This window comes from Coturnix japonica, chromosome 15, assembly GCF_054131305.1.
Source record: "Coturnix japonica strain WE chromosome 15, WE-NBRP24, whole genome shotgun sequence".
Taxonomy (NCBI): Eukaryota; Metazoa; Chordata; class Aves; order Galliformes; family Phasianidae; genus Coturnix; species Coturnix japonica.
In genome coordinates this window covers 2,175,194-2,203,179 of record NC_140677.1, presented here as the reverse complement: position 1 = coordinate 2,203,179, position 27,986 = coordinate 2,175,194, and the positions used below count along the sequence as shown (strand labels likewise).

The window sequence follows — 27,986 nt, the reverse complement described above, 5'->3', positions numbered from 1 at the left end:
CAAATGCAGTTTCTGGTTTGCACACAAAGCTTCTGCTCTTAATTAAGTGATGGCAGTTCTGGTGTCATCAGGGAATTGGTGCTTTCAGAATGAGGAGTTTATGACAGTCCTTAAGCTGTGGAGTTTAGCATCTGGGCCTGCATTCCTCCACACTGAAAGGATTTGTTTCTAAAAAGGTGGATTTAGGAAAAGGTTCATGAAATCCAAGCAAAAGACTCCTCGCGGTGCTGAAATCTTTGGATACCTCGAAGTTTCAAATGCAGTTCCTTACGTAAGCTGGAACCATGGTTCACGTCTCACTGATTTTATAAATAATTCTGGGGCAATCTCTGTATCTTTTGCAAGTGGGGCATGAGAACATAATCGGGTTAAATGGCTGGTGGGCTGCCCTGCATATAAATTATGGATTTGAGGAGATACGATGAAGTTGTGTGTCTTCAGCTGATTCTGCGCGTGCTCACCCCATGCTCTCAGGAGAGCAGTGATAGAGAGTCATTAAATCGTGATGGCAGTTACAGGGATGGAAGCAGTAGAGGCAGCCGGGTGGCCTCATCCCAGCTTGAAGCAAATAATTAAAGCTCTCTGCCAAGGTTGGGGAGTGCCAGTGCCCTGTGAGGCAGCACGGAAGGTGGATTTTTTTCCCCCCCATACAGATTTGATCACTATAGAATTAGGTTTGCTGCTGTTGTTAACGTATTCCATTGAAAATATCAGAAGTTGGTTAGGTTTTGTAAGTTGTTTTCTAGCCCATGCTACTGAAGATGGAAATACACTATCTGGCAGCTTCTTAACAGCTTGACAGGGTCCTGATTATATTAAAAGTCTCTCCCTGGTATCAAATTGAAGAAGTCTTTCCAAGTTAAAGATCCATACATGAGGGTTAACAAGGCTTTTGCATTATCCGGATGCTGTAACAGTGAAGCAGCCTTAAATATCAATTGATTTAGAATATCTTTTAACGTTACGTCAATATTACGGTTTAGTGTGATTCTCCCACAAGAAATCTACCAATTGATGTCTGTACTGGATATCAGGCACTGCTTTACTGCAGTTTCTTTCCACGAGTTGCCTGAATGTTACATGTGCTAAGCAATGCATAAGCATAATTGTATAAATTGTCTTTGAGATGCAGGTTTGGCCATCTCAGACATGCTCTGCTCTCTGATCCATCACTTGCACTGCTGCCCCACACGTCCCGAGCCTTCAAACAGCTGGAAGCATCATTTTTATTGTACTAGAAACAAAAATCCTTTTATTCCAATATGCCCATCACACTATAGCTCTGCTCATGGAGCAAAGAAGCAACACTGAGCTGTTCAGAGTCCAGCTTCCAGGTGAGACATGCTAAAATTATTTGGTGGGACATAATGAAAATACGTAGTTGTTCTGAATAATCCCTTCATTTTGGGTGCCTACTGGTGCACCTCCTGTTCCCTAGGCTGCTAGGAGATTGCTTTCTAATAAAATCTGCCACTAATCTCTCAGAAATTGAGGTGGGCAGAATTGGCTTTCTGGCTGTGAGGTTTGAGGGCACATTTTGTGCAAGAAATGGGTCGACGCTGAAAATATTACATTGAAATAATTTGGAAGTGTGACTGGGGGGGGTGTCTTTTCATGGTTCAGAAGAAAGTTGTTTTTTGCCACTTGATAAGCTCAGTTCTATGCTGCTGTTCTGCACCAGCAAGGTGACAAAGTTTATTCTTCAAAATGTTGTGAATCTTTTCTATATTATGTGTGGCAAAGCTAATCGATGTGATAATTTGAATTCTCAGTCAAGGGTGAAATCCTTACTGTCATGTTTACATTCATGCTCTAGAATCATAGAATTGCTCAGATTGGGAAAGACTTTAAAGATCATAGAGTCCAACCGCGACGTAACCGTACTACTCTAACTAACAACCCTCCGCTCAATCATAGATATGTGGCCATGGGAGGGCTCTAGAGAAGTGCTGCAATAGCATGTGAGGCTCACATGGTGTCCCGGCTGTCACCTGCTCTGTCCTTGTACTGCGCCAGGGAATTCAGCTTGCTGCCTTGGGTCATTAATGAGCGTGCATTAATGGTGCCTACACAAGAGTGTAGGACATGGATCTGGCTATTGTGCAAGAGTACTATGGCTCTGCTGTTGTCCTTCTGTTGGCAGACTTGGAGAAACCCTGTCAGTTGAGAAAGAGTACGTGTAAGCCCATGCATTTGAAGCCATGGGTTGAGTTTTGCAGTGAGGAGCATTCTCTGTGGCCAAGGTCAGCACTTGTCACTGTACCAGGCACAACAGCATCGCCTCCAGGCAAGGGAAGAACGATCCACTGGCTGTCTTTGTGACATAACTCACCTGTAGGTCAGGATTCATGGAAGCTGTGTGGGTGTTTGAATGTCCTCATTGAAGTTATCCTCTGTGTGGGGTTTTTTAATTGTTTTTGAATGAAGACCAGGAAGCAACCACAGTCACATGGTCATCATCACAAATAACAACAGTCATTTCCCATCTGGATTTAAAAGCAGACAGATCTCAATAGCATTAATTGTTCTTTGTACACAGCTTAATATTCTTACAAACCCGAAAGTCTGAGGGGTGCTTGCCTTGAGACCTTCCTCACAAGTGAGCAGACAGAAGGCACAGAATGATCAACTAAGGAGCATTTAGAAACAGTGACTTCATGGGCTGAAACTAAATATTTATATATCTCCAACCTCAAAACAATGCCGTCCTGTGATTAGCACTCAGTAGTGATTCCTGCTGTGTCTTCACAGTGATTTCTTTCCTTCATGCTTAGTGATAAAGAAAGAAAAGATTTTTCCTGCTGTGTTTGTAACTGTCGGCTCCGTTTCTCTGCCTTCTGTCTAATGTTCTCAGGGAACCCACAGCTTTCCTGGATTCATTCTTCCACCACAGAGACTAAAATCAGCCTATGCCCATTACTTATATATGTATCTCTGCTTATCTCCTGCCTGCTGCCTGGCTCACATAGAGCCATTGAGCCAGTTCTCGTGCAAGCATCGCTTTGATTGAAATACTCATCTTTCTCCTGTTTTATCTGTGACTTCTAGCTCACTTTGGGTATTTCATAGAGTTCTTTTGGCAGTGTGATGGCTGTAAAATACTGGGGAATGTAACGGTTGTGCATTTAGCTGCTGCTTTAATTAAAGATGAAATAAGGGCTCCTTGTTATATTTTGGTGAGTGTTTGGTGAGTGTAAATGGTTTTTTCTCACGAGGTATCCTGCACATAGAACTAATTTAACTGATAAGTTCTATGATACGTGCATTTATTATATTACCCCATTTCTTCTTACAGTGCCATTTTTACTAATATTTCTACCCTGGTCTTATCCAAAGCCCATTGGAGCTGATAGGTTTCTATTACAACAGGGATCTTTTCTGTCTGTATGTCAGGCCATAAAACAGGCTGTTTCTGCTCTCTGGTTCTAGCTACTTGTCATTGCTTTAATTGACTTAACAGGAGATAAATTAACACCCCACTGTTGTAACTTAAATTGTAGCATTTAAGTTTTATTGTTTGCAGTAAATCCTTATCTAGCTATCCCAAAATCACTCTAATTGTGTAGCTATGTGGGTCTGTCTTTCTTGCTCAGAGCTGGAGCCTCAATCCAGTCTATGAAGCTAAAGTAGATGAAGTGTTTACTCAGATGTTTTTCATCACTTTCTCAGCCTTAATTTTCTAATTCGATGCTCCTTTAATTCCGTTTTCTTCTTCTTTTTTTTCCTTGAACTATTTATTTTCTATTCAGGATGTGTTAAATGACACTGTCCCAGACACTCCCAGGAACCACTAAGAAGTTTTGTCAAATACTGAGTTTATTAAATTTGAGCTGACAGTTCCATCTATGCAAAACAAGAGGTGTGAGATAGTGACTGTAACTGGAGGAGAGCTGGCACAGAGATGAGGCACAGATGAAGGCTGAAACGCTGACAATTAAAACTCAAGGAGATACTAAAAGGGGGTTTAATAGGCAGTAAAAAGGAATGTTGTGACTGCAGCATTAGGATGCACGGCGTATATTTAATTCCTTAGCTAGCTGGGCCTATCTGCAAGCTGGCAAGAGATGAACTTTTGCCACCTCTTCAGAGAATAGGCTCAGTTGGGTGTGAATTCATCCTGTTTTTCATACCGACTCCATCTGTGCAAGGTGGGAGAAGAACCTGCTGCTTGGGGAACAGCTTACAAAAGAGAGGAGTGAAATCTCTAATGCTGAAGCTGTCTTGGGTGTCAAATGCATTGCATGTACACCAATACCTAGCCCCTTGTTGCTCCCCACAATTGGGCTTGGTCCTGGGATGGAGGAGTGTGGCTACATCAGCTCTTTGGTGGCTGGGGAAGGCAAGCAGCTTGGAGGGGAACCAGGAGCCCCACTGTGTCCACTGCTGAGCAGAGCCCTAAGCCAGGGATAACAGGAACATGCATTTCTGTTCCTTGCTTTTTGAAGCTGTTATACATAAATCAATGCTGCAGTCAAGTTTGCAAACCTTATTTCCTTTCATCTGTTTCCTATGACAAGAAAACCGAGGGATTAGCATGATATCTCAATAAATCCTGCCGCTGCCATCTCACCATTCCTGCTATGCCGCACAGCTCAGATCATTTGACATCGTTATCCACTGCAGAGCTGGGTCTTGTTCTGTCTGGCCGTGGAGTTGTTTCTTCCAGTATATGTTAGGGTGGACTGAGAGCAGAACTGGGCACTGTGCCCTCATCTCCTGCATTCCCTTGCTGGCTGCTTGCTGCTTCCTACCCAGCAGCCGGTGGCTATGAGGATCACTAAGCCAGGCTTTGTTTTTTTCCTCTTAGTAGGAGCCAAGGCTTTGTGCCTTTGTGCAAGGATGTCTTTAAACAAATACGCTGCTCCTGTGAAAAATGGCAGAGGCAGAAAAAAAGCGGCAATATCACATAATCTGCATAGTCAATATAAGCAAATGCAAGTGTGTTTTCAGCCCTCTAATAGGGGATCATAAACACGCAGGGTTTTATGGCATTCAGCTGAAGAATAGCTCCCATAAATTACACGCAGTGCAATTTCTTTGTTTTCCTTCTGAAGTTTATTTCCTTTTATGTTTAGTAATTAAATCAGAGCGAAAAGATTGCATTATGGAGTGTATCACATAATAGCAGTGATTACACAGAGGTGTCACCAGGGTCACTGTGCAATGCTTGGCCTGGGGTGGTCTGTCAGCCCTAAAATGGGCCTGAGCACTTCTGCCCTCCACTTACCTGTGGGCAAGCATGAAGCTTTTGAAGCATCTTCTGCCAAGAATCAGTGTCCAAGTTGCTCCTTGGTGCAAAGCAGCTCAGGGTTGTCTCCAACCCTCTGCTCTGCAGTGTGAGCACAGTCCAGGCCAGGGGCTTCTGGTGACCACAGCTTTTGGCCATCCCCTCAGTTGTTTTGCCCATGGCAGTTGTTTTCATCTGCGCTTGTCTGCAGCTATAATCTCTAGTGATGTTTCAATGCACTACAAGTGCAATGTGTTGTGTTCTCTTACAGCCTATGTATTCCCTGAGTTCCACCTCAGAGCAACCCCCACTGACATCATGGCCTGAGCAGCAGCACTCACTTTCTTTTTGCTCCGGACCATAAGGATTCTTGAGCTCCCTGCAGCAGATGGGTCCATCCATCCTTTAAGGCCTCCTCTTGGCTGAGTGCTTGATGGGCTGAGGGGATGGACAGCTGTCTTCAGTCCAGAGTGAAGATCTGAGCCATTCCAGTTAACTGACGTCAATGCTAAATTACCCATTCTGTAGGACTGTGAGAGTTAGATCTTCATTTACCTTCTTTCCTGTTAGTTTCTATGGGGGAGCAGCTTGCCTTATTATGAAACAAACACCTTGAGGTATTTAGCTATTGGAGAGCAAAATACCGCAAATAGGGATGTTATCCAGATGTACCTTTAGATTTGCCAAGGGAGTGTTGATTGCAGCGTTTTCTGTTGTAAGGAAAACACTGAGGGATGCACAGGAGGAGTTCTGTGCCTTCTCTGGACATCTAAGAGGAAAAGCAGGTCAGTACTCTGTAAGTACTCTTATTTTGCTGTATTACCTCACTGCGTGGGTTCCTCAGCTTCACACAAACAGCCGAGCGTTTGGCTTCGCACCATAAGCTGTGCTTTCTTACGTAACCGTGGTGAGAAATGGAGCACCAAAAATAGGCTGCAGCTGGCAGGAGAACGGCTGAGTTCAGCCTCAGGGCATAGCCAGGGCATCAGCACTGCCTTTGGAAATGTGGAAATGAAACTTTGGGAATGGGATAATAAACAGCATTCCAGGCCAAGTGCTCCTCATCATATGTGTTTGTGTCCAGGGCTTGGTTCCCCTCCTGGGCCTCCTGTAAATAAAACTTTTTTTGCCATCCTGAAAGTTGGCATTAGGAGGTAGCTGATTGTTTTGAACTTCCCAAACCTTTCTGTGCATGGGACTGTGTGGGTCTGTGAGCTGTGAGGCTCTGGGCACACTCCAGGATGAGCAATGCTGTCTGCAGTGTGTGGTTTTGATTTATCCCTTCCATGGAAAAGGTGGAATGATACAAAGTGATCCCTAATAAACACCGGCAGCTTGGGTTGAGGTTTGCCAGGTCTTTAATTGAGGTTTGTCACCCAGATCTCCTTACCGTGAGCTGCTGTTTATGCTCACAAATGATTCGCGTTTTGCAGGGCAGTTGCTGGGGGCAGGGGATGAGAGCGAGGGTTCTAACAGGGTACTGTGTGGTAATTAGTGACTCGTAATTAAAAGGCTTTAATTACTGCCATTTTTTCATCACTGGTGATTTGCAGTCCGAAGCGGGAGGTGCTGTGCAGGTGGGAATAGCAGTGTTCGGCACGGATCGCTGCTACTGCTGGGGCTGTGTGGGCAACACTGCAACACAGCAAAACGTTGGGAGTGTGTCTGAATTCTTATCTGACTGCTTGGGTATCAGCATAGTTTCTAGACTGCATTTAAACCACATATGTGTACGTGTGTAAGGCCAGGAGGTGTATTGCTTGTAAGAGCTGATGAGCTAACAGGTCAGGAAGGGGCTGCTGGCACAACGCACACCTGGTGCTGCATGGGAGAGAAGGGCTGCCCTACCAATACAAACAAGGGGAGCGAGCTGGGAGTGCCTGTGTGCTGAGGGGCTGCAGCTTCCTGGGTAGACTGAAATGAAACCTGTGTCTCATGCCTGGAGGACAAAACAGAATGTAACAACCGGCATTGCTTTACTCAATCTTCTTATTAGATAATTAATTTTTTGAAGCATTTCATCGCCATTTATCATTGGCATGTCTCAGAAATGCGGTGTATGTGTGTCGTGTGTTTTATCACGCACATTACACCCATATATATTTCCTAATACATGAACTGTGTATAAGCACAGCTCCAGAAGGGATAATTTCAGCAAAGCAGTTTGAGATGGATCAGGATCTGACAGACATGCTGTGAATGCAGTGCAAGATGCTCTTGCTCCCCTCTGTTCCCCTTGATACCCTTTGAATTCCCTTTTCTTCTCCCGATGCAAAAAGGCCGCTCCTGGAAGGCTGATATTTATCTCAGGGCCACAAAGGAACTGAGCAGTGAAAAAATCCAGTGATGTGCACATGAAAACCAGTCCTACTGCAAAGACCCCAACTTTATGGGGGCATTTTTTAGGCACCCTCTGTAATTGGATGCTTAGTTTGCAGGTCTCTGGCTGTTTGTTAGAGGGAACCTATGCCAGTCTCCATGCTGGCCGGGGCAGCGCATCGCTCTACTCTCTTTATGCACCAAGTCTGAAGGCTACTCTGATAATCCTGCATTTCAGTTTAGAAAGATTGGTAATACTTTGCAAGTTTGGGCAGGGCGAGGTGCTGCTGCATCCACTGGCAGCTCGTGTGTTGGTGCTCGGGGTGTTTTGTGCTTACCTCTGGCTCTTCTTTGTTTAGGTGATTAAAAGATGCCTGTTGCTGTCTGTATGTACAGCATGCTTCATTAACAGTGATTTATTTTGGAGTTTCACAGAATTGGCACTGTGTAGTGCACTGGTGTGCAGAAGAAAAACGTGAGCTGGTTGCTAAGGCTTCTTGCTGCTGCTGCTGCTGCAGTGCTTTGGGGCCAGAGACAAGTTCTGAAAGTTTTCCTTCAGAACATTCTGGGAGCTTGTGCAGTGTGAAGTGGGCTCTTACCATTCTGCTGGAGGCTGCAGCAGAGTGAGAGATGGAAGTTCCATCTAAAGGGTGTTTTTTCATGTGTTGAATGCATCCTTACACCTTGACCACATTATTATTGTTTTGTTATATTTCTATTTTATTTGTTCAGATGTGCTACTCATTAAAAACACAAATGAAATTACTGGCAATAAGAGCTGCCTCCACACAGAAATTAGAGCCCTAGAATCAGGAAGGTTGAAGGAGACTACCAGCACCAAGTCCGACCATCACCACCACAACCACTGTCGTGGCCTCAGTGCAACGTCTTCCCCTTTCCTTGCAGATGCTTTTTTCCTCTCTCACTCCCTATTATGGTCAGAATTCTTAGCGTAATTTCTTCATCAAACCCCAATCATAGACTGAGGTGCCCTGCAGAAGAATTTGCAGTGGATGCGTTGCTGAAAGTAGAGTTAGGAAGACATCTGTGCTGTTGCCTGTATGTTTTCTAATGGGATGTGCTTCCGAACTGCAAGCACTTCTCATTTTTGTCTTTTTAGAAATAAGACTGAAACTGAATACACTTCTTTCTGGAAATAAAATATTTTGAAGTGCTTTAGAAGCGAAGCAAAACCCCCTGGGATGTTATAGTCAGAAAACATTTAGAGATGGGGAGGATCTGTTCAATTATATATCTTTTGCTCATGTAAAAGCACTGCGTTTCCCAAAGTTGTTACCATAAAAAAATAGTGTTTCAACATTTTTCTTTACAGAGGCTTCAACAAGGAGCCTACTGATATGAATAGCAGCTATGTTTACAGGAAAATATTGCTGAGATTGGAGTCATTCACATGTGAAATGGGGAACTATCATGAGAAACAGAAATGTAGCAGCATCTTGAATACCGCTGTACTTTAACCTTAGGAAAATATTTGTAATGGTGATCATCTCATTTGCTTTTTGCTATTTTTTTATGATAAGACAGACAGCATTTCTCTTAGGGAAACTTCGTGTACCACACTGTTGAGTGTTATGATAATGTTAGGGAACCTGCTTTCTTTTTCTTTGAAGGACATCCGTGACTCTGATGTCTGCTGGTCCTGTGGAGTGTATTTGAACAACCAAACACTAGGGAAGACTTGGAGTTTTTTTCAGTTGGCTTAATTACTAACTCTGCTGAGTACTGAAAATGTATATTTTTAGCATAGCTTTTATTTTTGTCTGAAAGTAAGACCCAGTGACTGTGCAAAATCATCCTGGGAAGAAAGAAAGAGCCTGCTATTTTTAATACCCTTATAAGCCAAAAACTAATTTACATTAATACTTTGGAAGTGTTTTGTATTGGTTTTTAAAATGCTTAGAGAAGCATGATTTCCTGAATGGAATATAAAGTAGTTTGCAGAAAGCTGTGAGTAGAAAAGGTGTAAGTGGGCAGAGTGCTGCAGCCTTCCACAAGAGGAGTTGGACAGCAGGAGCAGCAGTAAGGAGGTGAAGACTGAGGATTTTCTTGTGTCAGTGGAAAAGAAGGGAATGAAATAGGTAACCTGGCGGGTAGACATTAGGATATACGAAAGAGTGGTCAGGCACTGGAATGGGCTGCACAGGGAGATGTTGAAGTTGCCGACCCTGGAGGTATTCAAGGAACGTTTAGATGTTGTGTCAAGGGACATGATTTAGTGAGAACTATTGGTGATGGGTTGACGGTTGGGCTGGATGAACTTGTAGGTCTTTTCCACGCTGGTGATTCTATGAAGAGGAACATGAGGAATCTATAGACAGGACGGCCTGCTCTATGGCTCTCCATGAAGAACAACAGTTCCTCATCTCCATTACCTCTCCAGAAGCACTGCCCTCAAAGCCCATGGAATAAATGGAGCCCTTTTGCTCAGCTGTGGTCAGACACTGTGATATTCTTAGTAGCGCTAGCTGGCCTTCCTGCAGGCTGGCAGATCTGTGCTGCTTTCCATGGGCTCCTGGCAGCAGGTTAAGCTGATAAGTGCTGTACCTCTTGTGTTTTTAATTTGGTATCAGTGGTTGTAAGTGATTGTTCTGTTTCAGTCCCAGGTAGCTTATTGCAGTAAGGAAAGTATCCATAAGGCATTGCCCTATGGTGTAATGAAGAGCAGCCTTTTAAGTGACACAATGGGCTTATTGATGGGAATAGTACATGGGAAAACAAGAGCACAAAAGAATTTCAGCAGCTGCTGGTGAATATAGGATTTGTCTGCAGACTCACTGATGTGAGTGTAGCACCGAAAGCTTTTTGCCTTTGGTGGAAGTCCCCTGTAGGGGCACAGTTGTACCCAACAGAGTTTGGTGCAGAGAGGAAAAAGCTTTTGTACAAGTGTGCAGGAGGGCAAACAAATACATTTCTTGAGTTCCCAGTAAACACAGAGTAACTGCTTAACTTTGTAAATCAATATAAAGGTCTATGATGGCATTTTCCTAGAAAAATTAATAATTAATGCTCTAATCACTCACTTAAGATGTTATTAGTTTCCATTGATTAGGCCTTCCTGCTAACCCCAGCTAGCCTAATCAGTCTGCGTGAGAAGAGATGAATATACTCAATTAATCTCTACCCTCTTCAAAATTGCATCAGAAGACAGATTCTTAGTCTTCTCAGTGCATTCAACCTGACTTTATTAGAGGAATCCTATCAATTTTATCTCACAAAAGCAAGCGGAGACCTCTAATGATAGCCCTTCACATGCTATTAGTCATGCAGTTTGTCTTGTAAGCACGAAGGCTCCTTAACTTCCAGCCTTCAGTGATATAAATAAGTTATAAGAATGTGTGTCTGGCTTGATTTATTTATTTTTTAATATTTAAATGCTTGCTCTGGAAAATGTTCCCTTCATGAGAGAGACTTTTTTGGCCTTGCGTTGTGCTGGGATTGGGGATATATTGCAGTGATTAGCAGAGCATCTTCAGATTCCCTGCTCCAAAACTGCAACTACTTACAAATTGTAATTGAGCAAAACATAGCAAGCATTGCCTGGAGAGGTGGTCTGCTTCACCTCAGGGTGGCATTTGTAGAAAGAAGTGAGAGTGATTCTTACAACTTTCTTCTTAATTGTAGTTTACAGGGTTAACTAGTTACTAGTTATCCCAGAGAGGCAGTGAGTGAGTCTGCTGTCAAGATAGATGACAGAGTGATGACAGAAGTGAGCAAGGTACAGACCTGGGGCTGCATCTCAGCATCCTGTGCTGGTGCCCAGCTCACCTGGAGCCTCGCTTTGCAGAGCTGGTTTCCTATGTAAGCTTCTGTGCATCTCTCCTGACAAACTGCTTTACCTCTTCTTCACACCAATGCTCATCTTACTGCTGCTCAGAATGATTTCAATTCTTAATGTTTTTGAAAGCTTCTTTCTTGATCTTAAGATGTGATTTTCCTGGGAACTAAAATGAATTTTCAATAAATGGAGGGAGCAGCAATCCTAGGTCTAATCTACTCTTTCACTAATTCTCTTTCATAGATTAAAAGTGGCCTAAAATTTCCACGGAGCCTGGTTCTCTTCTGCAGTTCCTGAACTTGTCTCCTCTACCCTGGGAAGCTGAAGATGATGTTGCTATGGGAGCTGCTCGTGCTGCAATCATTCATGGTGTGCCTTGCAGGTAAAGCATTGTTTTAAAACTTTCTATTTTAGGGTGTTGGCACCAAAGAAAAAGTGTGCTGCATGTTACATTCCAATGACAAAATGGCAAAACTAGGCTCTGCTCCATGGCTGGTGGTACCAAAGGTTGCTGCTCAGATGTCACTGATGCTCTTAGCCAGCTGAACTATATCAGCACAGCAGAAGCTCCACGTTTCAGAGCTCTGCTCTGTCCGTCTCCCAATCCAAGCTGCTGTTGACAAACATTGTTTTCTCACGTTCAGTGCTAAGTATTTCAACGGCCAATTAAACCTACGTAGAGTATAACTTTAAATCCCATTAAAGCGGTGTTATGAGGAGTGTTACAGCTAAGAACACACTTCATTTAGCAAATAATTAGAATAACATATTTCATCAATAAAACCATCTTCTGCAGCTGTCTGTATTTAACTTTTTTTTTTTTTTCTTTTGCCCTGAGAGTTGCACTGTTTTCAACAAAAAAATTTCTGACGGACACCATTTTTCTGTAGCTGAAGCAGTTCCTGAAGACATCTCAGGTTTACAAAGGGCCAGCAAAGCTCACGCCAGGCAAGCAGCTCTGCTGCCACAGGCTCTGCCACTGCTGTGGTTCTCTGATGTGTTTTGTTCTGAGTGGGGGCTGTTAGATTTTAATTAATGCATATGTCACTTTGGTGTTCATCTTGTTTGCACTAATTTATCTGCTGTTTCACACTCAGTGTTTTGTTTAGTAACTTGTGCGCATTTTCCATGTGATCATTGTCAGGGCCTTATTTCAGCATTAGATCATGACAAACTGCTTCTAATATCATTTACTTTCTTTTGCTTGGCTCTACAGAATGCAAAAGCTCTTTTATTCCGGTACATGTTGGCCCCTATTTTTGATATTTGGTTCCAAGTCTTCCTAAATGTGCTATGACATTTTGTGAGCTGGCAGAAAATTGGATGCAGAGAGATTCTGCAATGCAGTGCCACCGCTACCCGGGAGCTGTAACCCTCCTGAAGTTATGCTGTGCGAGCACAGGGAGCAGGAGCCTTTATTACAAGCAAATAAACAAAACCATGGAAAAACAAAAGCATGGAAAGTACTTCTGTAATGTAATTTTGATATTTTAGGCATCTGTTGCTGAAAGTTTAAGGTCAGCAAAATGAAAGCTTCAGCAGAACGTGCAACAGCATTTCTTCTCTTCTTTGCCACGCGTTGAGTATCCTCATAGCATCACGTCAGTCTCTTGTTACTGAGTTGTGGCATGAGAAGTCCCAGACACTCAGTGCAAGTTGTGCAGTGGGCAGTGAGTGAGATGGTTTTGTTTTGTGGGTGGTGCAGCAGAGAGGCAGTCAGGCCTGTACCTGGTTGGCCCACAGGGCCTAGCAGCGCAGCTGTGATGTGCAGGGCAACCTGACAGGGAATTTCCTGCTTTCTTGTGACTCTTACACAAGTCTGTCCCTCTTTAGCTTATCGTAGCAATGAGCTTCACTGCTGAGGTCTTATTTGCATGTTAATGAGCTGCAATCCTGCTCGAAGAAAAGCGTTACCTGTGCATATTTTATGGTGTGATTTATCCTGTGAAGATCCACGTAGAGTTTGGTACAGGATGAAAGAGCCTGGCAGCCTTTGAGGGGAGCTTCTGCTTTGCTGTCATGGCCTGCTCTCCTGTACAGCCTTCCAGGCTCTGCTTTCTGCCCTTGTGTTACTCTTGCTTTTCACCAACAAAGATCTCTGCTCAGCACAAGCAGGGGTCTCCTTCCTTTCTTCTTAGTAAACACAGCAGCTTCAATAAGCAAACTGCTCTTGCATCCACTTAATGATGCTTCTGTTTCCACAAGTTTGGTTTGTGAAAGGGGAGGCGCAGTGGTGGCTGTATCTGCTTGGAACACTGAGGTTGGAGTGGCTTCAATAACACAAGCTGATACAGCATTGGCAAATTTAGTAACAATACAAGGCTTAAGTTAAGCGTGGACACTGATCATTGTGCAAATAGGAAGCGTAAAATAACATGCAATCAGCAGGGCTGGTCTACATCAAACAAGGGATAATTATTCAGGAAATGTTGGACCTCTCTTCCCCAGTTCCCAGTGAATTCCAGTGAGATCTGGGCATCCCAATCTGTTACAAATGAAGTTCCTACAGAGATGAATATTTACAAGCCAATTTGAATGCATGTGTCTGTCCAAACAGATGTAGGTTATGTACAGAAGAAATTTTGCTAGATTTCATGTCTGAATATAAATAATTAGGCCAAGAAGCAGTTGTACATATTGAATGTTGGTCTTCTGTAAGTGATATGGCAATTCATTTTGTTCAGTGCTTTTTTCTGATGCTGCTTAGTTGCCGTGACTGGTGCTTTGATGTTAGCTAGAAAGTGATTAATCTGTTGCCGCTCTATAATTAATTAATTTATATTTTGGTCAGTTCTGCAGCACTTTGCATTTCTGCCTAATTACTGTTTGCACAGCACTTGGAATAGATAAAGCTCTGAATGACTCCTATTAGTAGCGCGGCCCTTGGCTTCTTGGCTCTTGGAAAGCTATCAATGAAGTTGGTGAGAGGTTTATACAGATGAGATCAGGCTCATCCTTAATACTTTGAGGTTTTTTCTGAATTACTTGAGGTTTTTGCTCACCAAGCTCCTGTATTTTCAAGTGGCTTAGAAAGAAGTCAGATAGGAGAACATGTGAGTGTGGGTTTTCTACTGAAAATAAAGTACTGGCCATCTATCATATGACCTTGCCATCTCAGTGAATGTGTTACTGGAGATCAGTGATGTGAGTGCGCCAGTCTTACTTCAGAAAACTTGAAGTGTCTAAAAACGTGCTTTACATTGCCTCTGCGAGGAGGTGCAGAGCATTGCCTCCTGAAGGCATTTCGACAGGAACTTCCTGCAATGAGAGGAATATTATAGTTTGGCATTGATAACATTGGGTAGTTTGGATTCCTGAAGGGCACAGTGGAGGTAATGCTGGAGCTGGCACAAGTCTGTAATGAGCGCTTAGGCTAGAGTCCTCCCAAGGAAAGCCCTTCTTTCATTGTGCTTTCTGCTGCTAAGTAGAGTTCAAGTGTCTTTAACTCATATCAGAACCATCTAGCATTCCTCTAGCATAAGGGAGAAGCTCTGCAAGCTCTATGAACAGGCTTTAGGGAGGGATTTCCAATAGAAAAATGTGCAAGCTCATGCCTTGTATTAAACCTTGAAGCCATCTTGATGAGGATGTTATGTATAATCTTTCTTGATCCTTCATGTTAGAGGGGTTTTCATACTGGCATGAGGAACTACTGCTGTTGTGTGGAGATAAAGAGGTCAGTTTAAATGAGGAAAATAAAGTCAAATTGGGAAAAAACTTCTAAGGGGAAGAGCTAAGAGGTAAGAGCAATTAAATCTGAAGTGCACAACAATTAAATCAAAATTGATATCGCAAGGCTTTTAGCCACAGATGGGATTCTATAGTATCATCCAGCTGTAGAGAGGAGGCTGGAAAATGTATGCGATTATATGTAATGAATGCTTATTTAGATATTATACGACAAGCTTTTCTGTGATTGCAGAGGATTGGTCTGCACCCATTTCATGCTCCTGATCCGCCATCAGCAAAGCACTCGCTAGGTGTGACCTAACTCTGATTTAGGCCATGATGTCTCAAATTATAAAGTTAGAGACAGTGTCAGTGTAATTCATTTCTCTCACATGCAGATGATTAGGTACATCATGTTTTTCTCTGTTTAACTCCTAAGTCCGTCTGGGCAAGTTTAATTACATCTTTCTCAAAGAAAAATTATTGAGGTAAGATGATATGCTTAAAATAAAATAGAATATATAGACGTTTTTATAAGCAGATGTTCTGACTTATCTGTCTGTGTATTGATCCCCTGTGCATTTTATATGATGCCTCTTTTCAATTTAGCTTCTTTGCATTTAAATTAGTAGGTAGGTACTGAAATTAAATCTCACTTAGGTAGTTAGAAAAATACCTACTTTTCTACGCATCTATCAAATTACAGAGAATTTGGACTCAAAATGCTTCTTTATGGACAGTAAGACTGAAATGTTATGACGTTTCATGTGTGACATTTGAGTCAATTGTTTCTAGAGGTAAAATATTTCTTAGCAAATGTAAATATTATTGGAAAGGGACCTCATTTTGCAGTCTGGACAATCTTTCTATGGTCATTGAGTAGAATGAGAAGGTAAGAGTGACAATGCAAACCAGGCACTGGGGTTTCCTTCTACCCCTGTTCCCATCTTCTGGCGTGGGTTTGTGTAGTCTGATTGGTGTTTTCTAACCTTAACACTATGAATTGCAACCCTAGGCTATGTTGCTAGAAACACTGATATATGTATTCACTACATGCAGAAGTTTCCATGCAAAGATATTTTCCCTTTCTGGTTGTCACCAGGGCTCTGTGTCCTGTAGCATATGGGCAGTTCAGCAGTGTGGATGCTTTCATGTGCTCCTGCAAAGCAGTCTGCGCTGCGAGTCAGTCCATGGAAACTTAAGCGAGCTGCTCACCATGAATGCTGCTTTAATGAATAGAGCACAGAATGTTACAGTGCAGCTCGCTCATCTGAATATTATTTAATGCTGGTTTATTGGGGGCGTTTGATCAAGTGCTGTGACAGGTAACACTTGTGATGCACAGACTCTTTTTTAAGAGTTTTGCAGAGTATTAAGCTGAAAGATAAGAACTTGCGTGTTAGCACTGCAGTGCTTCCATTTGTTTTTCTTTATGTTAGAAGTGTTATTTAGCAGTAAAATTCATGTATTTAACTTCATAATCAAACCAACACATGATTGTTAAATAGTCTATATCCCATTAATTAGGCTGTGAAGCAAGGCAAGCATTACAACCATTTATAACTGAGTACTGCAAAAGTTGATAATCAATTAGACAGGCAACTAATTAACCAGCCATCTTCAGCTGAGGTTGGTGACTTTCAACTTAATTAAAATTTCCAGGTGTCAGTATGAAAAGTATATCTATCTTAATATTTCAATGTGTCTTAATTCTGCTTTTCTGAGGTTTAACCTGTGAAAAGTGCATCTGTTTGAGCAGAATTTGTTGTATATAAAACATCCCATGTCCTTTTTGCATTGTTGAGAAGCAATATGTATAAGGAGGTTTTGAATGTGTAGAGTGTGACTGGGGTGGCTTCCTCTTGATTGTTGTTGGGATATCTGCCCTGCCGTCATGTAGCTCGTATTCCACGAATGCAAAGAAGGTTCCTAACAAAGTTCAGAATGCCATTTTTGTTTTACTCACAGAAGGCAGATCATACAATGGGTGTTCTGTAGAACTTGGAGGAATAGATTATATCTGCCCTGAAAGCTTCCCGTCTGTGTGAGCAGAGGAGATGAAACACTCACTGAGAGCCAGATCAAGCTTTATTTCTGTAGCACTCACTCCTTCCATTTTCAGGATGATCCATGTGAAATGGCATTTTCTCAAGGTTTGTGCTGTGTGGGCTTTACTAGACAATATTTGAAGAGGGACTTGAAAGAAGACAGGCTGATGGCTGGGATTCCTGAGGTGCAAAGGCAGGGGGTGATGCAGGAGATAAAAAAAGGGCTGGAGACAGCTGGATGCATGGGTGGAATGAAGATGAGATGCACACTTCCTTGGCTTCTGAAGAACTGCTGCTGAATTCTTGGTGTCAAACAAACTATTTCATGTTTCTTTTTAATTGTGCTGCCCCTTGAATGGAGAATTACATGTGGAACAAACAACAGTATTGTCTGTTTCTAAGCTAACATTGCAGTTGTGATTGAATTTATCCTGAGTTTATGGTCCCCTGAATGCCTAACAGAGGTCTGATGCCTGTAGGACACCACTGGAAAGGTCTCCAAGCTCCTCTGTGCTTGACAGGCAAGTACTCTGTAACCATACCCAGAGAAGGAAATGTGGGCAACTCTGAAACTAGAAGAGGTTCTCTTGGTCTTGTCTTAGTTGTCAGAGTGTCCTGAAAATATTCTTCAGGCAACTAAATAGCAAACGGACTGCATGGAGGTTTCCAAAATTCAACAGTATTGACTTTGCTTCATCAGAAGTTTTAACAGCCGGCTTTTGCTTTTTTTTTGTCTTCTAGAAGTATTTCTTCTTGAACTTGCATGTTTCTGTTTTCTCTTTATTTTCTTGTTATGTTCATGTACTCAGTAGAGAATATGGCACTTATTCCCCGACGAAAGGCAAAGCAGTGACAAGTCATTGATGAGCTGGAAGGGGGAGAACGCAGCACCTTTCCACGAAAATGATGTGCATCCTGGATGGAAGCCAGGCATTCATTTGGTTAAAATGGGGTTTGATAATTGAAACTAATTTAACAGCGACCCCATTAAGTTGCATTTTATTGCTCATTTAATACGCCTGTCTCACAGGCTCTCCAGAGTTTGTAATTGCTCATAGCTCCAGCCATGCAGGTGAATGTTGAGTTTGCTGTGTGGTATTGGCACCAATGTATGCACCACAGTACCAACATTGTGGTGCTGTGGGTCAGTGCCAATGGTCTTTTTGTATGATTTCAGTATTTGTCTGCTAGCTAAATCTTCCCCACTGGGCACAAATCTCTGTATAATCTTGTAATTAGTCAGCACCCCTTTTGTTTCCAATGGCAGTGCTGCACGAGGTGACGGTTACCTATCCGCAGCCGTATTTATCAGAAGAAAATAAGCAAAAAAGGGTGAAAGGGCAAGAAAATACGAGCGAGAGCAAGCAGCTGTGATGGATGTTTGTTTACAAACATGTCCTCTTCTGCAACTCCGGCTGCAGGAGCCGTATGTGAATGATGAATTACAGAAATTGCAGGAGCTTTGCCCCGTGCCGCTGTGAGGATAGCAAAGCTCAGTGGGAGTGCACCAGGCTTGCATTGCAAGCACAAGGCAGAGCCACCAAATGCTGCTGAAAGGAGGCATTCTGAGCTCAGCTTCATCATCCAGACCACATTTAAAGCTTACGGCTGTCTCCTTTCTTTTCTTCTTTTTTATTTTTCTTTTTTTTAATGTAAATGCATGCAAACAGGTATTACAAATAGCATATCCTAGTGTGAGGCAAAGCATATGATTGTCTCCCTCTTCATGAAAGAACAAGGTCTGACAGGCATTAGTCACGTTAATTAAGCCCCTGCAGGGCACAAGAAAAGGACGCACTTGGATGTGGTGTTGCAGAAGGATTTAGAGCTCATTCTTATAACCCAGGGCTTTGTCAGCGGGAGGCAGCACTGTTCCTGGTGGTAGTTTGGTGCTGGGTTGCTGGGTTAAGCTGCAGAGTGTCTTCTCAGCCAAAAATGGTGAATTTGATTTTGGAATAGGAATGACATAGAAAATCTGTGAAGATGAAGAAACTGAGGGCACACCTGTCTATAGCTGCCAGCATTTGCAGCGTGTGCCAGTGGAGCACAGTGTGTAAGTAGGGCAGTGTCCTGGTGCTGTAGCTTGGCAGCTTGGCCAGGCCCAGAGTTGCTGAACCACTCTGAAATAGTGCTCAGGAGATGAGGATCTGAGCTGTGGATTTGGAGAAGGGAAATCTTCACCCTTCCCTTGGAGCAGCGGTAGTTATTCTTTCTTCGGTTCTTGTGGCATCTCTGCGGGCAGTAGCAGTTCAATTAACCTTGTTTCTCCTTATTTCTTTTTCTGATTGTTTTTGAACCAAACTTTGCAAGTTTTCTTTGAGGTCGCGCTGTCAGTTCATTCCGACAGCTGTCACACTTGGTGTTTCTGCTCAGATGTGGCCGTGCTGTTTCTGAAACCTGCTTGCTGTGTACAAAATGTGCTCGTGGTGTTGGCTTTTCTCAGCGATAGGAACGAAATGTGCTTGTCAGTGTTTTGCAAGATTGATCTGTTAGAGGCTGTTAGCCTGTGAGGTTTTACACATTGGAACCAACAGCAGAGTTCACAGCTCCGGCGAGGTGTTGTGTTTAAACTTATGACAGAGGCTTTCAGTGCTTCTTTTTTAATTCAGCTTTCCTTATTGTGGCATCCGTTGCCAGTAAAGCTTTACCACCATGTCTTATTTTAAGTTCAGGCGTTCTGTGCTTTCTTACAGCTCTCCTTTAAAAGAGCTTACAAAAGGATACATGAAAGCATAGCAGACGGCGTTACAGAGGTTAGCAAGAACATTATGCAATTTGATAGATGCTATAGGATAGCTTAAAAAAATAAACAAGTAAAAGGCAGCCACCAGGATTCAGCCTGTTGTTCCCATTGTGTGCTGCAATGGGAAAGTGGGAGAAAACAGCGAAGTTTGGGCAGCTTCTTTGCTCAGCAGTGCTTGAGAGCACAGAGGAAGACACAGTGATGCTGAGCAGGAGGAGGGCTTTCTCTCTTGCAGTCATCATCTGTTGGGTACAGGAAGATGTGGGAGTGTACAAACTGTTTGTGTTGTTTCTGAGGACTTGGGAAGATCTCATGTAAATTCCTTCATTACTGTGCAGCTGCCCATGAAGCATTTAACGTAATAAAAAATGTATTAGTTTTACTGTACAGGTATATTGGTATCCAGTCTGTACTTACATGAAAAATGTATTAGCCAGGCCATGGGAAAGTATTACCTGTCTCTGTAGGACATGGGAAAGTATTACCTGTCTCTGTATCTGCATAATGCTTAACTCGGGCTATCCTTCATTATCAATGCAATCCAAAATTACAATAAATGCTGCAAATAAACTCCATACAGAGATTCTAAATGACACAAATACCCTCTGTGTTCACCAGATGACCACCAGGCTGGTCTCAAGTGTTTCCTTTAGAAATGAGATCAGCTTTGCTCTGTGGCAGAGACAGGTAGACATCAGCACAGTATTTATTATTATTATTTATATTCAATGAAAAACAGCAAAATGCATGCAAACATAAGTGTAACTGCATCCTGCTTGATAACGCAGTTCCAAACTGAGTGTTTATGGCTCAGCAAAAGCATTCAAAGCAGCAGAGTCAGGTGTGTGTGGGGGTTAGTTAATTACAGAGCTGCCTGATTTCCCTACAGAAGTGCTGGGCGTCCTTCACGGGAGGATCAGCCCTATTAAAGTCTGCACCAGTTCTCACCCCAGGTCAGGGCTGCAGTGTGCAGTGGTTATTCTGTACCCAGCGATGAGCCCTGAGATGCTGCCTGCAGGCACTGCTGGAATGGGATCGCGATGCATTTGGATAAAGCTGCTGTTCTCAGAAACCCACAGGTAGCAGAGAACACAAACTCACTGATAGCTGCGTACCAGGGAACCTCGTTTGTCTGAAATCAGATGCACCAAAATGATGATGCGTGGGAAAGCAGAAGGGAAGCCAAAAGACTCTCTCTGTGCAGTGCAGCCTGGATGCTCACATGAACTTTGAGCCGACCCCTTGTCCATAGTCACTGCCAGGGGCTTTTTCTCATGAAAACACTTATTCCTTTGACCATATATGGCCCTAACTTACTTGTTACAAACATCTCTAAGTTGGTTGTGGAATACATCTAGTTCAGAGTACAGATTTCTTGTGGAACACATGGGTGGTGATGGGCTGGCAATGGGACTAGATAATCTCAGTGGTGCTTTCCAACCTTAATAATTCTGATTAATTTTCTCTAATAGAACCGTGCTTTTGATAAGGTGATCTCAATACTGGCTTGATATCCCAGTGAAAACACTGAACAATTTCTCATCTGTTGGAGAGTATTTTTAATTCTGTTTATTCCAGGTAGTTTTAGAGACCCAATTCATAATCACCGATCCAGAGTTATATGACAGAATTCAGTATAGAGGCACTGAAAGCAGGTGGTTGGGTCCTCTACCAGAGATGCCCTGGTGGGCGCTAATTATGGTGTCAGCTATTCCGTATCTTAATCCCAGTGATCTCATTAATCATTTTTTACTCTTATTGACAAGAAGTTGCTCAAAGAAGTCAGTTGCCTATCTGTGTAATTTGTTTCTTGAACACAAAACACTCAAAATGAAGGTTTGTTTGTCATTTCCCCTGGAGAAATCTTTCCTCCCTGCAGTTCGCTGTTCCGCTCATTGTTTCTTTCCCCTTTTGTTTCCTAAAGGTGACAGAGAAACCTGAATGGAGGCTGAGTGCGTGCTGTGCATGTTGTGTTTCCCTAATCAGCCCTTTTTCATAGAATCACTGACTGAATCATACAATGGCCTGGGTTGAAAAGGACCACAATGCTCATCCAGTTCCACCCCCTGTTATGTGCATGGTTGCCAACCACCAGGCCAGGCTGCCTAGAGCCACATCCAGCCTGGCATTGAATGCCTGCAGGGATGGGGCATCCACAGCCTGTTCTTTGTCCCTTGCTGGGCAAAGCTGAGGTCAGGATTTGTTCAGTGTATGTTCGAAAACACCTAAAGCAATATGGTAAACTATAGGAGCAAGGAGGGTGCCCAGCACTGCAGTGCTTGTGACGATCTTTGCCAAACATCACCTTAGCAGTGCTGACAATGAGTACTCTAATGCACAGCCTTTCTGCTTCTTGTGCTACAGGTGGTTATTTAAAACAATCAATTCACAAAGAACTTTTTTTTTTTTTTTAAACTTTTCATGCTGTTAAAGCAAATTGGTATGTAATTAGATTTATATACTGAATAATCTCATTTGCATATCCAATTAATTCTTCCTGTTTTAATTTGTTAGGGTTGGATTCACATTAGTAGTAAAAATAACACTTAAATTAGCAAGGATTCAAATTTTACTTTGCTATAATTTGTATGGGATGATGCATTAAAGGTTGGTGCTCTTCCTTTTAGAGGCTATTGGGTGACATGGAAAAAGCAATCAAGAGAAAAGTAACTTGTGTTATAGAAGCAATAAACGTCTATTTGAGCTGACCAAAGCGAATGCAAGTGAATTCAGTCTTTTTAAGACACTTCTCAGAGCTTGCAGTGCTCTGTAGCTATTAGCAGGGTGGAATAGTCAGCAAGGAAGGTGTTCGTTTGAAAGTAGAGGAAGCAGTGTGCTCCCAGTGTGTGTGAGGCATGCAAATGGTAATTCTGTTTCCCACTTGCCCTTATGTTTTATAGTTAGATGTCATCCCTATGTCCCCAGCTTTGTCAGGGGAGGGTGAGAGTGCCCAAATTGCATCTGTGTACCCAAAGTGGGGTTTTTGTTAACAGTTTGCTGGAAGTCATTGCCCTTGAAGTTACAAACTGCTACCAAAAAACCCCACTTTCGTTCATTTTGTGTAAAAAGCAGGGCCTGGAGTTGGTGCCTTTTATTGTTATGGGGCAGTTAATGAAAGAGGATTTGATTACAAGGAAGGAAGCCATAGCAAGTGGCTGATGCAGGAAACTTAGCAAACTCTGTGGGCTCTCTTCCTTCCCCATGCACATCTCACTGTGCTGCAGCCCCAGAATGCAGAGAAAAGGCACAACCAGTGGCAATCACTCCCTGTGTTCTTGTTTTCTCATGAGAAAACAGCTACAACTTCCTGCTCCATAATAAACTGCAGAATGGAGCCCGTGCCCCGGCAGCCTTGGCTGGGGCTGTGTGCTATGAATAGATGTACAGATAATATATTCCCTCGCTTGTTCTCTCTAATCTCTCTGTCTGTCTACTTTGTAAACTGCACTTGAGCGAGCTGCAAACAGCTTTTAGATTCTAAGGGCAGGAAAAGACAGCACGCATCCCCGTGTGGCAGGGAACTAAGTGAGAATGACCTCTAGCTCTGAGGCACTTATTGAAAACCTATTTTAAATTGAATACGCAAGCCAAGATAATACAGGCTGTTTGATAAGAAACATTAGAGAAATCCATAACATGGGCCTTTTTATTATAGGTTTATTACATCAATCTCTCCAGTGGGTAATGGAACTTGTAAATATACTCTTATGTAGGAGTCTCCTTGCGGGCTTTTTATTCATGCTGAAGTAAGCACAGCAAACTTATTTGCTGTCAGGGTACATTGAATTTAAGATTAGTATTTATTTTGGTTCTGAAGAGGTTTTGCTTTTGTGAATTGGCCCTGGAGCGGAGGCCATGGCAGCAGGAGAGGTGTGTGCTGCTCTCCTCGGGACAGACCAACAGGAGGAAAGTGATCTGTATTTGAGGGTAATACTGCATTATTGCGCATGTAAGAGCAATCTCTTTGTACCATAGACATGTTTGTTCTTTAGTAGTAGGGATATGATTTTAATTCTTTCCAAGGGGTAAACAAAGTTGTGTTGCTGCAGCAGTTGGTCAGCACGCTTTTTCTTGGTTGGAAGAGGTGAATGGTGCACTTGTGTTGGGTAGTTAAGAAAAAGTTCTAAGGGCAAAGGAAGCTAAAATTTTGGCAATGCCAACAAGCAAACAAAAATCTTACCAGCTTTCAGTTTGTTCATTGGAGGATAGAGTGATTAATTGGAAGTTAATTTAATACTGTGACAAATCTATTCAATTAGGAGATGTTAATTGCAAGGACCAAAAACCTGCTAAAATGACAGCAAAGTCAGCATTTAGCACATGACTTTAACAGCTTGACTGTTGTGCAGTTAATTCCTTCTCTAAATACAGAGCTGTACTTTCATTCATACAGCAGCATGCAATAGGTGTTGTCGCTGGGCTGCAAGTGTTTATGTAGAAATTATTATATTCCTTTAATTTTTAATTGCTTAGCTCAAGTGCATCCTTTGAATTGCAGTGCTTCTGCCAAGTCTCATGGCCTTCAGTCAGGTTGGTTGCCATTGAAGTCCATTATGTATTTGTAGAGTGGCAGAGATTCACGTCATGCGTTGGCCAGGGGCAGGTTTGCAGCCCTTTGAGGACTTGCAGCAGTCCCTGGTTGCCAGTGAGGTGCCAGCAGTAGCAATTGGTTGGCTCTTTGTAGTGCAGTTCTCAATCCAGTATAATCCTTAATTTTCAAAAGCGAGAAAACCATTATTTTTGTAATAGTAATAAAAGAACTGCAGAAGCAGTGCACATTATTTCGGTTCCCCATGAAGCCTTCCCGTCACTGGAATGAAATGATACGATTTTTGCTGATTTTCCCACATTTAACTTCTGATTTGTAGGTTACGAAAAACAAACAAACCAACCCCCAAACCCAACAACCAAACCAAAACAGTGCAAACAAGCAAACTCTCCTGGCAGTGGTTGTCTTCCAGTTGCCAGTGCTGCAGATGGTCGCAGCATCCAGATGAGTAATGTGTTCCAGCTTTTCTTTCGTTGTCTTCTTGATGTTTGACATTATTCATGTTAAAATACAGCAAAAGATAACGTTGATTAGTTTGCACTGGAACTCTATTGTATAGCTGTTACAATGGCTTTGGCCACCTGCTGCTGCAAGGTGAGCAGGCGTTATGTACTGACTGATTCATCGTGCTGGGCCACATCCAAACGGTAAAACATAAAATTTCTTGTTGAATGACAAAATAAATTTGCTCATGATTGTGAAGTAATAGGCCTTGGTCAGATGACTTTCTCTTAAAAAGCACTTCATCTCCATTCCATTCAACTGTTGACTTGCTCTCCTTGTTGAAATTTAATTTGTTCTTTTATTTCAGTAATCATTTTATTGCAGCATGTTTCTTTGGAGCTTTTTCTAATGTTCCGTGTCTAACATGAAAACAAGAGCCGCCTCGTGGGGCCAACCAGCTCTGTTTCCTCTTGAGGTGCAATTACTGTGTTTGTTTGCCATCTCCCTGGTGACGCAGTGCTAAAAGTACCCTCTCCACCAGGGCTCAGGTGTGCCATTTGTGCTGCTTGCTCCCATGCAAGCCCTATGTTGGTGCCTTCCATTGGTGGAAAGGCTGTTGACAGTTTGGTGGCCATGGTGCTACCAATGATGCTGGTTGTTGGCCAATCATTTGTAGGAAATATCATTTCCAATGGGTCAAGGTCAAATTTAAACTACTTGATCTCAGTTCACTCTGTTATGCATAGTGTGTTTGAAGCCTTTGTTTTCTCTGTATGAAGATCTAGAATTGTCAATAAGCAGCCAAAACTGAATGCTTATTTTTGGAGTTCTTTGGCAGCTGTTGCTCTTTGATGTCCTTATATTGCGTTGAGGTCTGTGCTTCAGGGAGCAGTTCCCTCCTGCTGTAAGAAGCACATTAAAAAGGAGATTTCCTTCCAGAGTCTGCCTGGGGGGTGAGGCCTGAGTTTCCTTTTGGCACAGGGGCTATCCTACCATCCTGAAACACTCCAGCAGAGGTGCCTGAAAGCTTAGCCTGGCAGTGTTACACCAGGTAGAGAAAAGATTTTACTTGCAAATGCTGTCAGTCGGAGAGGTTTCTAAAGGTGCTTCATCACAGTGTAAGAAGTCGTAAAGTCAGAGTTTTGACACTGTTTCTTCATCCCTGCTGCATTACTTAAAGTTCATCACATGTTTTAAAAATTAAAAGGACACGTGCTATCTGTGGGCAGATTGCACGAATCGTGCTCCCAGTTGCTCTTTTGATTCCTACAGTTGATCTCCAGCAGCCTGATTTCAGTTGCCCTAAGGTTGGCATTTGGCAGCACTGATGGTTAATGCTGGATTTGTGTGGGACCCTGTGTTCATGTTCAGGCATCTCTGCGAGTGCTGCAGAGCAGCCGTGCCTTTTTGTACCCACTCTGCTGAGAGCTGCAGAGACACTTAAAAAAGTAATAATAATAAAAGAAAAATGTAAAAACTGATTAAAAAAACTTCAAGGGGCAGCTCCTCAAACATGCCCTGAGTCGATGATGTTTCACTGACTGCAGTGAAGTGATGGAGATTTATGCCAGCTGAGGTGTCAGGCTGGTGTCCCAGCAGCAGACTTCAAACGCCTTAAATCCATTTACAGAACGTAACCACCTGGGGATTAAAACCCTGGATCCTGTTTAGGGGATTAAACACTTTATTGCTTTGGCAGCAGTGGGAAATTCAATGAGGTTTCTGCATGCATGGCTCAGCACCATGATGCTGGACACTGTGCCATCTCAGGGGGGCAGGCAATTTGTACAAGTCCCAGAGAGGCATCCCTTGCTCTTCCAAATAGTCATGGTTTGTACTTGGAAATCCAGAGCCAGTGCAAGTTTCTCCTGCCATGGGCTACAGTGTTAGTTATATGCTGTGAAGTTACACGGACTTTTATAATCTCTTTTGACCAGTCTTGCAGCCCAGTTGGCTTGATGGGCTCCTTATAGAAATGAGAGACTGGAGCTGTGCTGGTGAAGCAGCCTGCCAAAGCTGGGGTTACAGAGCCAGAGGCTGTGTGCATTGCAGCGTGGGGTCATTGATGTGAGTCATGGCAATATGCAGCTCTGCACCCAGGGTTACAGCCAGCATGGTTTAAGCACCTCACACAGCAGCTCCATGCTGCTGCATGCCTTCTTGTTGCTACTGGAGGAGCTGAATGTGGAGCCAAAGCCATCTACAATGCATCTGTGTGCGCATGCTGCTTCCTTGCCATCATTGCAAAACGTGTACGTGTGACCCAGAACAAACAGATTTACAGTGGCCTGCTGACAAACCAGGCACCGTGCAATGTTTTCTGACCAGTGACACAGTGAGTAGTTGTTTCACATGCCTGCCAGCACCATTACCCACCAGCACTGCTCACAGGGCACTGGCAGCTTGAACTGCTTATTCACGAATATTTGAGAACAACTTCTGCTGCCTAAACCGCTCCATAAATGGCTGGGTAAGAGCCAGCAAAGGTGAGGTTTCCTTTGGACTGAGTCTGGTGAACTATCACCTGCATAGAGAACACTTAGGCTTGAGGTGATGTACAGAGCTCCTTTCAGCTGCGATGTTTCTGCTGAGTTGGGCTCTGCAATCACTGTGGAGCTGGTGCGTGTTGCTGGAGTTCTCTTTGTTTTTCGAGCAATAGATGATGCGGAGATGATAGGTTATTGCTGCAGGGAGTTCTCTCTCCTTAGACTTCAGGGCTTTTCAATGTGAGTATTCCATAGCATCTTAATGTCCACTGTTGGGGCAGGGAGGATCTGTTAGCTTGTGTTCTACCCACTTTTCTTATTATATGAAAGAGTAAAATCTATTGAAGATCAAGAAGGTGCTGTGGATAGGAAATACGTGACTTTTAAACTGAAATATACACACAGACATAGTACTTCAGCTTTTTTTTTTATTAATATCCACTTTATAGTACCCATCATAGTCAACTGAAAATCTTATAATAATGATATGAGCTCTGCTTGGAAGGAGGCAATTATATCAATATCTCCAATTTTATTAATAAATCAATAGCTAATTAGAACAGGCCTTTGAAACATTTATAATGCCTTGTTCACAAATAGCTCTACAGGTGAACACCCAGCACTGGAGGAATCTGCTGCCCTTGGGAGGGTGATGGATTGCAGTTGGAGCAGCTTTGTACTCACAATGGCATCTGTGCCAAGGCT

The 27,986-nt window shown here is 42.9% G+C and overlaps 1 protein-coding gene across 11 annotated transcripts in view; it reads left to right on the top strand.

Moving 5' to 3' along the window:
- The window catches only part of LOC107319900 (contactin-4), a 242,648-nt gene that overhangs the window by 113,710 nt on the left and 100,952 nt on the right, over positions 1-27,986 (top strand). For all 11 annotated transcript variants that reach the window (XM_085516128.1, XM_015875248.3, XM_015875243.3 and 8 more), the window contains one exon: positions 11,586-11,724. In XM_085516128.1, coding sequence (XP_085372254.1) covers positions 11,670-11,724 — 55 coding nt within the window. In that variant the 5' untranslated portion in view covers positions 11,586-11,669. The remainder of the gene's footprint in view (positions 1-11,585; positions 11,725-27,986) is intronic.